The sequence below is a fragment of the Myotis lucifugus genome, unplaced genomic scaffold (genome assembly GCF_000147115.1).
Source record: "Myotis lucifugus unplaced genomic scaffold, Myoluc2.0 scaffold_4, whole genome shotgun sequence".
Lineage (NCBI taxonomy): Eukaryota > Metazoa > Chordata > Mammalia > Chiroptera > Vespertilionidae > Myotis > Myotis lucifugus.
The window spans coordinates 13639533-13653600 of NW_005871052.1; the positions used below are offsets into that span (position 1 = coordinate 13639533).

The following is a 14068-nucleotide window of genomic DNA, read 5'->3' on the forward strand; positions in this document are numbered from 1 at the left end:
GGAATTCTTACCATTTGCAACAGCATGGATAGAACTGGAGAACATTATGCTAAGTGAAATAAGCCAGTCAGTGAAAGATAAATACCACATGATCTCACTCATTTGTGGAATATAAAGAACATTATAAACTGATGAACAAAAATAGACACAGATGCAATGAAGCATTGAACAGACTGTCAAACTACAGCGGGGAGGAAGGGGAGGGTTGGGGGTGTAAAAGATCAACTGAAGGACTTGTATGCATGCATATAAGCATAACCAATGTGTGTAAGACACTGGGGGAGGGGGAGGGCATGTGCTGGGGGGTCTGGGAGTCCAGAGGGAGGTTAATGGGGAAAAAAAGGAGACATATGTACTACTATTTGTAATACTTTAAAAAATTAAATTAAATTAAAAAAAGAAGAAAATGGGGGCACTATGAATCCATAATTATTATTTGCAAACAACTTATATGTGATGATTCATGGAAAACAAAGTTAATAGGAACTTAGTCTTTATAAAACTTTGGTTAGAAAAATGTCAAATTCTCAATGCAGAAAATTAAGCACAAATGTCCTTATGCTGGAAGCAGGCTTTCTGATAATTGATATGACTATTCAGAACACAGGTGATATTTCCATAAGAATGTGCTTTATTTATGCCAAAAACTACTGAATGAAAAATATTTTACTCATTCTTTCTGTTGTGGGAGCTGGAAGAATAATGAACAGTGATTCTAAGGTGATTGTGAAAGGTTATCCTACATCCACCTCACCTTCCCTTCTCTCACCACTCAATATTCACCAGTATCTACAAGTCCTGCATTATATTCTCTTTTGGATTATGTTTTATAATTGTCATTTTGGGGACATTTATATTACCTCAGGACCAAACTTCAGAACTAGAAATTTCCTGTTGTCTTTATCCTATATAATAAAAGCCTAATATGCTAAAAAAATTATCAGCTTAAAAATTAGCCTGCTTGGCTGGCTATCATCAACAAATCAACAAACGACAAGTGCTGGAGAGGATGTGGAGAAAAAGGAACACTCGTGCACTGCTGGTGGGAATGCAGACTGGTGCAGCCACTATGGAAGACAGTATGGAGTTTCCTCAAAAAACTAAAAATGGAACTCCCATTTGACCCTGTGATCCCACTTCTAGGAATATATCCCAAGAAACCAGAAACACCAATCAGAAAGGATATGTGCATCCGTATGTTCATAGCAGCACAATTCACCATAGCTAAGATCTGGAAACAGCCTAAGTGCCCATCAGTAGATGAATGGATTAGAAAACAGTGGTACATCTACACGATGGAATACTATGCTGCTGTAAAAAAGAAGGAACTCTTACCATTTGCAATGGCATGGATGGAACTGGAGAGCATTATGCTAAGTGAAATAAGCCAGTCAATGAAGGAAAAATACCACATGATCTCACTCATTCATGGATAATAAAGACCATTATAAACTTATGAACAATAATAGATACAGAGGCAGAGCTGCCTCAAACTGATTGTCAAACTGCAGCGGGAAGGCCAGGGAGGGTTGGGGGGCAGGAGGGAGGGGGGTAAGAGATCAACCGAAGGACTTGTATGCATACATATAAGCATAACCAATGGACATAAGACACTGGGGGGTAGGGGAGGCCAGGGGATTGTCAAGGGCGGGGGGAAAAAAAGGACACATATGTAATACCCTTTGTAATATTTTAAGCAATAAAAAAAAATAGCCTGCTATATTTGGTCAAACGTTTAATGAACTCACCCTGAATGCCTTGGCAGGGCCAGATGAAATGATTTTGAAGGCCTAATATGGCCTGTGGGCCAGATGTTCCCCACCCATGCTATAGGGTATAATGTGAGAGCATGAAGGAGGTCTCACCATATCAAAATATCGCTGACGACCATCATGGAGCCTAAAGTTCTGCCACAAGTGACTTCTTTGCCTTTGAAGGAATTTCAGTCTCTGAGAGGCCTATATTAAAATATAACTATTTTTAGGAGGGAAATCCTCTAACAATTTGTCAATTATCAAAATATTAGTAAGGTTTAAGGGTATAAGTCTAAAGGAATATAGAATAGATATCTGGGGACAACATGGAGTAAAAAGGATCCTAAAAAGCTTGGGCCTACTTTTTCCTACTATTTTGTAGAGCAGGTTCTGTATGTAAAGATTTGTGAGCTTGTTTTCCAATTATAAGCATTTTTAAATAGTTATTCGCCTCCAAGGTAGAAGTTAAATGCCAGAAAGAAAAACAAAGATTGATGAAAGAATAAAAGAAGACATGCTAAAGAATATTGTTCATACACATTCAGGAGTATGCAGTTTGCTATATTGATTAAATGGTAAGAGTTTTCAAACTGGAGAGAACTATAATCTAGTACAACTCTGTGGTCTTAGATACGAGTAACTTGACACCTAGAGAGATTGGGTGTCTTGAAATGCTATTAATTCAGTGATGGTCAACTAAACATTTGGGAAGATTAAGAAATAGTCTTTGGAAGTTCGGGTATAATTTTAATTAATTAAGTGAAATAAATTGCTTTTAGTTTTGACATTTGTTGTAGCACTAGTAGGATTCCATGTGAAAATCCCAAGTGGTCTAGAGTTTTATTTTAATGCAAATCAGGGAGTTTTTTCCTAAAGCTAGAGGACAAGGTTTAATGATGAGGTTATGTCTAATGCCTGTCAAGATTTGGCATTGTCTCTTTCAACCATGGCAATATATGGACTAATTTCAGTTCTACACAATACAATAGGGAAATCTGTTTGCTGGGGGGAGGAGGAATCACTTAAAAATTAACACATAAACCAAGAAATAGATCACTAAATAGAAATACAGGGCCAAATGACAGTACTTATTACTGGGAAAGATAGGAAAATTATGAAGAAATCAACCATTTTATCTCTAGAAAGGTGCTTAAAAACAATAGAAAGTAATATAAAATTGAAACTGTAAATTAATGTTATAGTCTATATCATTTTTAAAGTGAGATGTGCTTTTCCAGCTGAATTTTCTCATTCAGACAGAATATTGCTGATTTTCATTCTGATTGTTTGTGTTCGCTTGGCAGAATTCTCACTATTCATTAATGTTCTGGTTATTTCTTATCAGCTGTCCCAGTTTTGTCCTTCTGATCAAGTAATTCTGATTGCACAGAAAACATGTTTACTGATGGCAGCTTCAGTTGATCTAGAGCAAGGGAGAAAAGCTTCAACAGCTTTTGAACAGGTAATGTGCAACCTTCAAATAAAACACAAGATTTCAGTGTGCTATTTGGTATGTCTGCCTTCCCTGATGCAGTCCTTTTCTTATTTTCTTTTTTTTAAAGAATTATTTCCTTCCTTCCAGCAGCATCTAAAGGTTACCTTTGGCTTGGCATCTTTTTAAAAGATTGAATGTCACTTCTTTTAAAATGTCCCTTAAATATTCTTTAATTTCATCGTCTCCCTGTGATCATATGTGGTCCATAGGAGTTTTTTCTCTTTTGTTTCCTTTCACATATTCTTTAAGGAAGAACTCCTCTACTTCTACAGCTTTGATGATAAGCCATCTGAAATTATTTATGTGGCTTGTTGTTCTTTGCTCAATTGCATTTGCTTTCTTTGGCCCATGTCCTTAAATATTTTATTATCAACTCAATTTTAACAAGAAGACAGAATTCCTACCTTTGCCTAAATTATCTCCTTTTTTTCTTTTACCTAGACAAAAACAACAAAAAGTCTTCCCAATTTCTCATATTTGCCAGCTTCTTTTCTTTCCAATGGATATAAATCCTTCTTGCCTGGTTATTCTCTTTGGTTAATCTCTTTTTTCATATATGATTCTTCAGATCTGGAACAAACTCTCACAGATTTCTGGTGACACATTTTCCTTCCTTTCTCTTCCCTTGTTGAGGATAACTCAAAAAACATTTGAGTACCAACACTCTGCTAAATACTGGGAATAAAGAAGACAGAGCTCTTATCCCTGAGGAGTAAAATATCCCCTTTTTAGAAACCTTTCCATTATAAAAGATGAGAAAAGAATCTATGTGCCCCAGAGCAAAACAAAAAAATAACAATTTTGCTTCTTAACAAGTGAGGGCAAATGTAATTTTATTCTCAATAAGATTTTTATGCTTTACTAAAAAATAGTAATAACATATTGTTTTTGCATAGTGCTTTTAACTTTTTTAAAGTTTTCCTTTTAAGTTGGTAGTCCCGATATTAAATTTTGTATCTCAGTGAATGGAGATCAAATTGACGTGAGGGAAATTTCACAAAATCTTAAGTACAAACTCTTAATTATTTTGTTTGTTTCTAACAACTGTTCTTTTTTTCTGTTCTTTCTCTTGCACACCCTAATATTTCCTAAGAACTATCTTAGTAACCCTTATATAATTTCCTTTGCCTTTGAAAGGATTTCTGTTTAGGTAATTGAAGATGCACTTCTGCCTTTCACCATCTAAGTTCAGTCTGTATGAATGATGCTCTGTCTTTCTAATGAGGATTTGTTGGATTCTACTAAATACATCAGTTCCTTGTTCTGTAAATCCTCTTAACGTGGAATATTTCCAGATAAATAGATGATAAAGGACTGTAGCTATCCTTTATAATCTTATCAACATTGTCTCTGATCTCCTGAGTATGAGTTAGGAGGAAGTGAGAGATGCTTTTAAAAATATAGTAATTATAATTTATCAAGAAACCACATCTTTTACCTATAATAGGTGCAGATAAACTACTGCTAACTGGCCAAATCAGGCCTACAGTCTGTTTTTCTATACCCTCAGAGTTAAGAATGGTTTTTACATTTGTAAAAGATTGTAAATGAAAATATAGAACAATATGTGAAAGAGAGTTTATGTGTCTGACAAAGCCTAAAATATTTACTCTGTGGCCTTTTACAGAAAAGTATCCTGACCCATGTCCTAGATTATTTTTTAACAGACTTATTGAGGTATAATTCACATACCTTATAATTTACCCATTTATAATATACAATTTTATGATTTTTAGAATATTCACAGAGTTGTACAACTATCAACACAATCTCATTTTAGAACTTGTTCCTCACTTTAAAAATCCCTTGCCAATTAGCAGTGACTTTCCATCCCTACTACCAGCCCTAGGCAACCACTCATCTCCTTTTTGTCTCTATAGATTTTCCTATTCTAGATATTTCATGTAAATGTCATTATACTATTTATAGTCTTTTATAATTAGATCCTTTTATTTTTTTGGCTGGGTACAGTGAACTTTATTGATGGTGCATGGCAAAGTAGGGCTCCCTATGCCCCTCCCCTTCTTCAGGGGGTCTGGGATGGAAACGGTGGTCAGGAGATTCTCAATGTGTCAGGGGATCGATCTGGGACAAGGACTCCCCAGCAGCTGAGGGCCTCTCTTCCTCTTGCTGGGGCTGGTGGTTCAGGGGACTCTTACTCCTTGGAGGCCATGTGGACCATGAGGTCCACCACCCAGTTGCTGTAGCCGAATTCATTGTCATAGCAGGAAACGAGCTTGACAAAGTGGTCATTGAGGGCAATGCCAGCCCCAACATCAAAGGTGGAGGAGTGGGTATCACTGTTAAAGTCGCAGGAGACAACCTGGTCCTCAGTACAGCCCAGGATGCCTTTGAGGGGGCCCTCTGATGCCTGTTTCACTACCTTCTTGATATCATCGTATTTGGCAGCTTTCTCCAGGCCGCATGTCAGATCCACAACTGACACATTGGGGGTGGGGACACGGAAGACCATGCCAGTGAGCTTCCCATTCAGCTCAGGGGTGACCTTGCCCACAGCCTTGGCAGCGCCAGTAGAAGCAGGGATGATGTTCTGGGCAGCCCCTCAGCCATCATACCACAGCTTCCCAGAGGGGCCATCCATGATCTTCTGGGTGGCAGTCATGGCATGGACTGGTCATGAGTCCCTCCATGATGCCAGAGTTGTCATGGATGACCTTGGCCAGGGGGGCCAAGCATTTGGTGGTGCAGGAGGCATTGCTGACACTCTTGAGGGAGTTGTCATACTTGTCATGGTTCACACCCATCACAAACATGGGGGCATCCGCAGAAGGGGTAGAGATGATGACTCTCTTGGCTCTGCCCTTCAAGTGAGCCCCAGCCTAGTCCATGGTAGTGAAGACACAGGTGGACTCCACAACATACTCAGCACTAGCATCCCCCCATTTGATGTTGGTGGGATCTCGCTCCTGGAAGATGGAGATGAACTTTCCATTGACGACAAGCTTCCCATTCTCAGCTTGACTGTGCCTTTGAACTTGCCATGAGTAGAGTCATACTGGAACATGTACACCATGTAGTTGAGGTCATTTAAGGGGTCATTGATGGTGACAATATCCACTTTGCCAGAGTTAAAAGCAGCCCTGGTGACCAGGCGCCCAATGCGGCCAAATGCGTTCACTCCGACCTTCACCATCGTGTCTCAGGGTTGTGGCTGCTGGCACAGCTCAGGAAGAGAGGTTTTCTGATGAACAGGGGGAGCAGAGAGCCTATAATTTTTCAATAATTTTTGTTAGGTTCTCCATGTTGTAGCTTGTACCAATACTTCATTCCTTGTTATGGCTAAATAATATTCCATTGTATGAATATACCACATTTTGTTTATCCATTCACCCATTGATGGATATTGGGGTTTTTCCAATTTTCAGATATAATGAATAATGCTGCATGTCCAAAGTTTTTGTGGATATGTGTTTTCATTTCTCTTGAGTATATACATACAAGTGGAATTGCTGGGCCATATGGTAACTTTATGTTTAAATCATTTGAGGAACTACCAGACCATTTTCCAAAGCAGCTGCACCATTTTATATTCCCAGCAGCAATAGATGGTGATTCCACTTTCTTCACCTCCTTACCACCACTTCCTATTATGTCCTTTGGATTATGGCCATCCTAGTGAGTATGAAGTGCTCTCTCATTACAGTTTTGATATGCATTTCCCTAATGACTAATCATGTCATTACTAATGACTAATGACAAAAGGTGTTGAGCATCTTTTCATGTGCTTATTTGCCATTTATATGCCTTCTTTGGAAAATGTTTATTCAGATTTTTTTACTGTTTTAATAAGGTTATTTGTCTTTTTATTATTGAATTTTAATAGTTCTTTATATATTGATGCTAGGCACTTATCAGATATAATTTATAATTATTCTCTCCCATTATGTGGTTCCATTTCCCTTTATTGCTAGTACCCCTTGAAGCACAAACATTTTTATTTATTTATTTTTTCTTTTTTTTAAAACCACTTTATTAAGGTATAGTTTAACATATAAAACACTGTACACATTTAATGAATACAACTCCATGAATTTAGGGATAAGTATACACCCATGACACCATCACCACCATTAAGGCCATAAATATATCCATCATCTCCCAGTTTTTTCCCATCCTTATAATTATTACTATTATTATTTGTGTGTCTATGTATTAAGAACACTTAACATAAGATCTAACCCAAGCAAATTTTAAGTATATAATATAGGCACTGTGCTTAATTGTAGCACTAACCATTTTTATTCTTTTTAAAAATTTTTATCTTTATTGTTGAAAGTATTATAGATGTCCCCTTTCATTCCCATTGTCCCCTTCTAGTCCACACTCACACCCCATCCCAGGCCTTCACCACCTATTGTCTGTGTCCATGGGTTATGCATATATGCATACAAGTTCTTTGGTTGATCTCTTCCCATCCATCCGTCCCCCCCCCCCCCCTTCTCTCTGAGATTCCACAGTCTGTTCCATGTTTCTATGTCTCTGGATCTATTTTGTTCATCAGTTTATTTTGTTTTTTAGATTCCACATGTAAGTGAGATCATGTGATACTTGTCTTTCTCTGATTGACTTATTTCACTTAGCATAATACACTCCAGGTCCCTCCAGAAGCAGAGACATTTTTAATCTTGATGATGTCCATTTTATTTATTTTGTTGCTGTTGCTTGTGTTTTTGGTTTTATGTCTAAGATCATTGCCTAATCCAGTGTCTTTTAGGTTCATTCCTGTTTTTTTCTAAGAGTTTTATATTTTTAGTTCTTACCATTTGGGTCTATGATCCATTTTGAGTTAATTTGTATGGGTGGTATAAGATAATAGTCCAGAGTTATTCTTTTGCATTTGAATACCCTGTTGTCCCAGGACCATTTTTTGAAAACTATTTTTTCCCATTGAATTATCTTGGGACCATTGTTGAAAATCAATTGTCCATACATGAAAAGGTTTATTTTTAGAAACTCAGTTCTATTCCATTGATATCTGTGTCTATCCTTGTGGCAATACCACACTGATTTTATCATTGTAGCTTTGTAGTAACTTTTTTTCTTTATTGATTAAGGTATTACATATGTGTCCTTATCCCCTCATTGTCCCCCCACACTCATACCCTCATCCCCCTGGTGTCTGTGTTTATTGGTTAAGCTTATATGCATGCATACAAGTCCTTTGGTTGATCTTTCCCCCTTACCCCTGCTCTCCCCTATCTTCCCTCTGAGGTTTGACGGTCTGATCGATGCTTCTCTGTCTCTGGATCTGTTTTTGTTCATCAGTTTATGTTGTTAATTCTATTCCACAAATGAGTGAGATCATGTGGTATTTATCTTTCACTGACTGGCTTATTTCACTTAGCATAATGTTCTCCAGTTCTATCCATGCTGTTGCAAATGGTAAGAATTCCTTTTTTTTTTACAGCAGTGTAGTATTCCATTGTGTAGATGTACCACAGTTTTCTAATCCACTCATCTGCTGATGGGCACTTAGGCTGTTTCTTTTGAAATAGAGATGTATTAGTCCTTCAACTTTCTTCTTTTTTCAAGATTGTTTTGGCTATTCTGGTTCCCTTGAATTTCCATATGAAAGTTAGGATCAATTTGTCAATTTTTGCAAAGAAGCCAGATAAGGTTTCAATAGGGATTGCACTGAATCTGTAGATCAGTTTGGAGATTATTTATTGCAATCTTAACAATATTAAGTCTTCTAATCCATAAAAATGGAATATATTTCCATTTGTTTAGATCTTTAATTTCTTCCAACAGTGTTTTGCAATTTTCAGAGTATAAATGTTTTACTTCTTTTTTTTGGTATTCTATTCAAATTTTCTATTTTTGAGTCAGTTTCAATAGTTTATGTTTCTAGAAATACATCCCTCTCAATCAAAGTTGTCTAATTTTTAGGTTTACAATTGTTCATAGTATTTGCTTATAATCATACTTTTTATTTCTGTAAGGTTGATAATGATGCCACCTCTTTCATTCCTAATTTTAGCCATTTGTGTCTTCTTACTTTTTTTCTTGGTCAGTTTATACAAGGCTTATCAATTTTGTTGATTTTTTTCAAGAACCAACTTTTGGATTCAGTTTTTTTTTTTAAGGTATGCACATTTATTTTATTTTTTTTAAATCTTTATTGTTCAGATTATTACATTGGTTCCTCTTTTTTCCCACCATAACTCCCCTCCACCCAGTTCCCACCCCACCCTCCACCCTCACTCCCCACCCACTGTCCTCATCCATAGATGCACGATTATTGTCCAATCTCTTCCCGAACTCCCCACACCCCTTCCCCCCTCCACCCCAAGAATAGTCAGTCCATTCCCTTTCTATGTCCCTGATTCTATTACAATCACCAGTTCATACTGTTCATCAGATTATTTATTCACTTGATTTTTAGATTCACTTGTTGATAGACGTGTATTTGTTGTTCATAATTTGTATCTTTACCTTTTTCTTCTTCTTCCTCTTCTTAAAGGATACCTTTCAGCATTTCATATAATACTGGTTTGGTGGTGATGAACTCCTTTAGCTTTTTCTTATCTGTGAATCTCTTTATCTGACCTTCACTTCTGAATGATAGCTTTGCTGGATAAAGTAGTCTTGGTTGTAGGTTCTTGGTATTCATCACTTTGTATATTTCTTGCCACTCCCTTCTGGCCTGCAAAGTTTCTGTTGAGAAATCAGCTGACATTCGTATGGGTACTCCCTTGTAGGTAACCGATTTTCTTTCTCTTGCTGCTTTTAGGATACTCTCTTTGTCTTTTGCTCTTGGCATTTTAATTATGATGTGTCTTGGTGTGGTCCTCTGTGGATTCCTTTTGTTTGCGGTTCTCTGCGCTTCCTGGACTTGTAAGCCTATTTCTTTCACCAGGTAGGGGAAGTTTTCTGTCATTATTTCTTCAAATAGGTTTTCAATATCTTGCTCTCTCTCTTCTTCTGGCACCCCTATAATTCAGATGTTGGTACGCTTGAAGCTGTCCCAGAGGCTCCTTACACTATCTTCGTATTTTTGGATTCTTTTTTCATTTTGCTTTTCTGGTTGGGTGTTTTTTGCTTCTTCGTATTTCAAATCTTTGACTTGATTCTTGCAATCCTCTGGTCTGCTGTTGGGAGTCTGTATAATATTCTTTATTTCAGTCAGTGTATGCTTAATTTCTAGTTGGTTCTTTATCACAACATCGAGGGTCTCACTAGATTTCTTGAAGATCTCACTACATTTATCGGCGGCCTCACCAGTCTTTTCGAGGGCCTTACTAAATTTATCAGCGGCTTCTAGACAGTTCTTTAAAGACCTTAAAAGTGTGGTTTTGAACTCTATATTCAGAAGTTTGCTTTCCTCCATGTCTGTCATTTGTGTCCTGTTTCTTTGTCTCGGCATTTTTTATGCTTCGCTGTGTCGATAGAGTGCCTTTCTGTGCTAAGTGTCCCAATTACCTGAGGTAGACACTCTTAGTGCACCCCCTTGTGGGCTTTGTGCACAGTCTTGTTGTAATTATGCCTTGATTGTTGTAGTTATCACTGTGAGGAATTGACCTCCAGGCCAATTGGCTGTGAGAATCAGCTGTGTCTGCAGTGGGAGAACTTCTGTCCTGGAGACACCCCTCTGGGGCAAGACTTGCTTCAATGGGGCTTTGGTGCTCACTGAGTCTGCCCCCTGAGTGTGTCTTTTATGGTTCCACGGAGCTGCAAACCGGATGGTCCCACTCTGACCTCTGGGCTTCCTGGCTCCTGGATCTCTAGGGAGGTGCTAATCTAGCCTTTGCCTGTGGCTATCCAGTAAAAGCCTCCATGCAGGGCTTGGGCGGGGCGAGTTTCATGGGATCAAGAGGGCAGGGCTAGCAGTTATGACTGCTCTCAGTCCTGCCCTCAGAGGCTCTGCTTCTCAGTGTCCCGGTAATCGCTGTAAGCCCCTCCGAGAGAAAGCTGCCCTCGGGTTCTGACCGATCCCAGACAGTCCCGCTTCTCCCTTATGAGTCTGGGTCCCTAGAGACTCGCCCGGAACTGGAGCTCAGAGCCTGAGACTCCCTCCCGATTGAAAACGACAACCGCGCCCTCAGCCGCCAGCCCTCTCCGCAGGCACTCCGCACCTTAGTATTTTACTTCCGCACTGCGCCTCTTCTGAGTCTCGGTATGCTTTTCTCTTTCCTTCTAGATGTAGAATTTCCACTCAGCCAGCCTTCCTGTGGTTCTGGATGATGTCCTTTCCGTCTTTTAGTTGTATTTTTGAAGTGGTGTTCGAGGCAGCAAACTCCGGTGTTTACCTATGCTGCCATCTTGGTTCTCCTCTGGGTTCAGTTTTTATCCTATTATGCTTCCAGTTTCCATTTCATTAAGTCTCACTCTAATCTTTATTATTTTCTTCCTTCTGGTTGCTTAAGGTTAATTTGCTCTTCTCTTTCCAGTTTCTTAAATTGGAAGTCTGGTTATTGATTTGAAATATTTCTTTCTTTTGGATTATCACCTTTTACAACTATGAATTTCCCTCTAAGCCAGCCATGGGCAAACTACGGCCCGCGGGCTGGATCCGGCCCATTTGAAATGAATAAAACTAAAAAAAAAAAAAGACCGTACCCTTTTATGTAATGATGTTTACTTTGAATTTATATTAGTTCACACAAACACTCCATCCATGCTTTTGTTCCGGCTCTCCAGTCCAGTTTAAGAACCCATTGTGGCCCTCGAGTCAAAAAGTTTGCCCACCCCTGCTCTAAGCACTGTGTCTCAGTCTGTCTGAAATAGTATAAGTAAATACCGCAGACTACATAGCTTATGAACAATAGGAATTTCTTTTTCACAGTTCGGGAGTTTGGAAGTCCCAGATCAAGGTGCCAGTCTAGTCACATTATCTGGTAAGGGCCATCTTCCTGGTTCATTGCTGGCACTTTCTTACTGTATCCTCACATGGTGGACAGGACTAGAGATCTCTTATAAAAGGCACTAGTCCCATTCATGAGGGCTCTACTCTCATGACTTTACCACCTCCATATGGCCCCACCTACTAATACCTTCACCTTTGGGGGTTAAGGAATTTGTGAGGGACACATTCAGACCATAGCATACTGTTTAAGCAGCACCCCATTAGTTTTGGTATGTTGCATTTTTCTTTTTATTCATTGTGATTTTTTAAAATATGTTTTCATTGCTTTTTAGAAAGAGGGAAAGGAAGAGGGAGAGAGAGATAGAAACAACAATGAAAGAAGAACCTCATCCATTGGCTGCCTCCTGCAGACCCTCTACTGGGGATTGAGCCTGAAATCTAGGCATGTGCCCTAACCAGGAATGGAACCAGTGACCTCCTGGTTCCTGGGTCGACACTCAACTGCTGAGCAACACTGGCCAGGCCATTGTGACTTAGTTTTTGACCTATTATTTACTTAAGAATCTGTTGTTTTATATCCACATATTTGTGAATTTCCAAAATTTTATTACCTTATTGATTTCTAATCTTATTCCACTGTGGTTAGAGTACATACTTTGTGATACTTCAAAACACTTTAAGTTTATTTGAAGTTTGTGTTGTGGCCTAGCATATCGTCTGTAGTGAAGAAAGTGCTATATGTGCTTTAATATGTTTTTATTGATTTCAGAGAGGAAGGGAGAAGGGAGAGAGAGATAGAAACATAAGTGATGAGAGAGAATCATTGATCGGTTGCCTCCTGCTTGCCCCCTACTCGGGATCGAGCCCGCAACCCAGGCATGTGCTCTTGACAGGAATCAAACCCAGGACCCTTCTGTCCACAGGCCAACGTTCTATCCACTGAGCCAAACCAGCTAGGGCCATATGTGCTTTAGAAGGATGTGTCTTCTTCTTGGGTTGGTGGAAATTTATGGATATCTATTAAGTATAAAAACTGTATACAGTGTTATACAATTGCTTTTTTAAAATTAAGAGAAGAAAAATGAAATATATCTTCATATTGTCTCCTATAGTTATGCAGCTACTTTTACCATTGGACTTTATTTTGTTATTTGGATTCAAATTACTATCTGGTGTCACTTGTTTTCAGCCAAAGAACTTCTTTTAGATTTTTTGTAAAAATAATTCTGGTAGCAACATATTCTCTCAGCTTTTGTTTATTGGAGAATTTCTTTATTTTGCTTTCAGTTCTGAAAGATAGTTTTGCTGGATATTAGATTCTTGGTTACTGTTATTTTCTTTCATCATGTTAACTGTGTTATCCTACTGCCTTCTTTATTGAGATTCTATATTTGCTGAGGCAATGTCATCAGACATTCTTCCTTTTGTGTGGTTTCCTTTAGTTGTTTGAACATATTTAAAATAGATGCTTTGAAATATGTGTATGCTCAGTTCAACATGTGAACCTTTTAAAAATAACTTCCTGTTGCCTGCTTTTTTTCCTGCATGTGAGACACACATTCCTGTTTCTTCACATATCTCATAATTTTTTTGTTGAAAACTGAACATCATATATATCTTTGAACACTGGTTCCCCTTCTGGGACTTGTTGTTAATATTTGCTTGTTAATTTGTTTAGTGACTTGGCTGTTCTAGTTCATTGAAGTCTATTTTCCATAGCTGTATCACTCCTCAGAGGGCACAATCTTTGCCCGTGCAGTCACCGTGACCCCTCTTCCCCAAAGGGATGAAAGTGGTTTTTAGCAAGGTTATTTTTTACCATCTCTTTCCCTGACCTCCCTGTTAAGTTTCTAAATGTCCTTCTATTGTTATCACACCCAGCTATTAGTCATAACTCGTGTGTGTGTGTGTGTGTGTATGTGTGTGTGTGTATGTGTGTGTGTGTTTGAAAATGCTCTTTGGCACAAATTGAAGGGGAAGGAATCTTCTTAG

The 14068-nt window shown here is 38.4% G+C and overlaps 1 protein-coding gene and 1 pseudogene across 1 annotated transcript in view; one reads left to right on the forward strand and one right to left on the reverse strand.

Moving 5' to 3' along the window:
* TEX11 (testis expressed 11) overlaps positions 1 to 14068 on the forward strand; it is a 404641-nt gene that overhangs the window by 322031 nt on the left and 68542 nt on the right. The window contains 1 exon segment of the mRNA XM_023765080.1: positions 3059 to 3216. Coding sequence (XP_023620848.1) covers positions 3059 to 3216 — 158 coding nt within the window.
* On the reverse strand, positions 5374 to 6438 carry LOC106699107 (annotated as a pseudogene).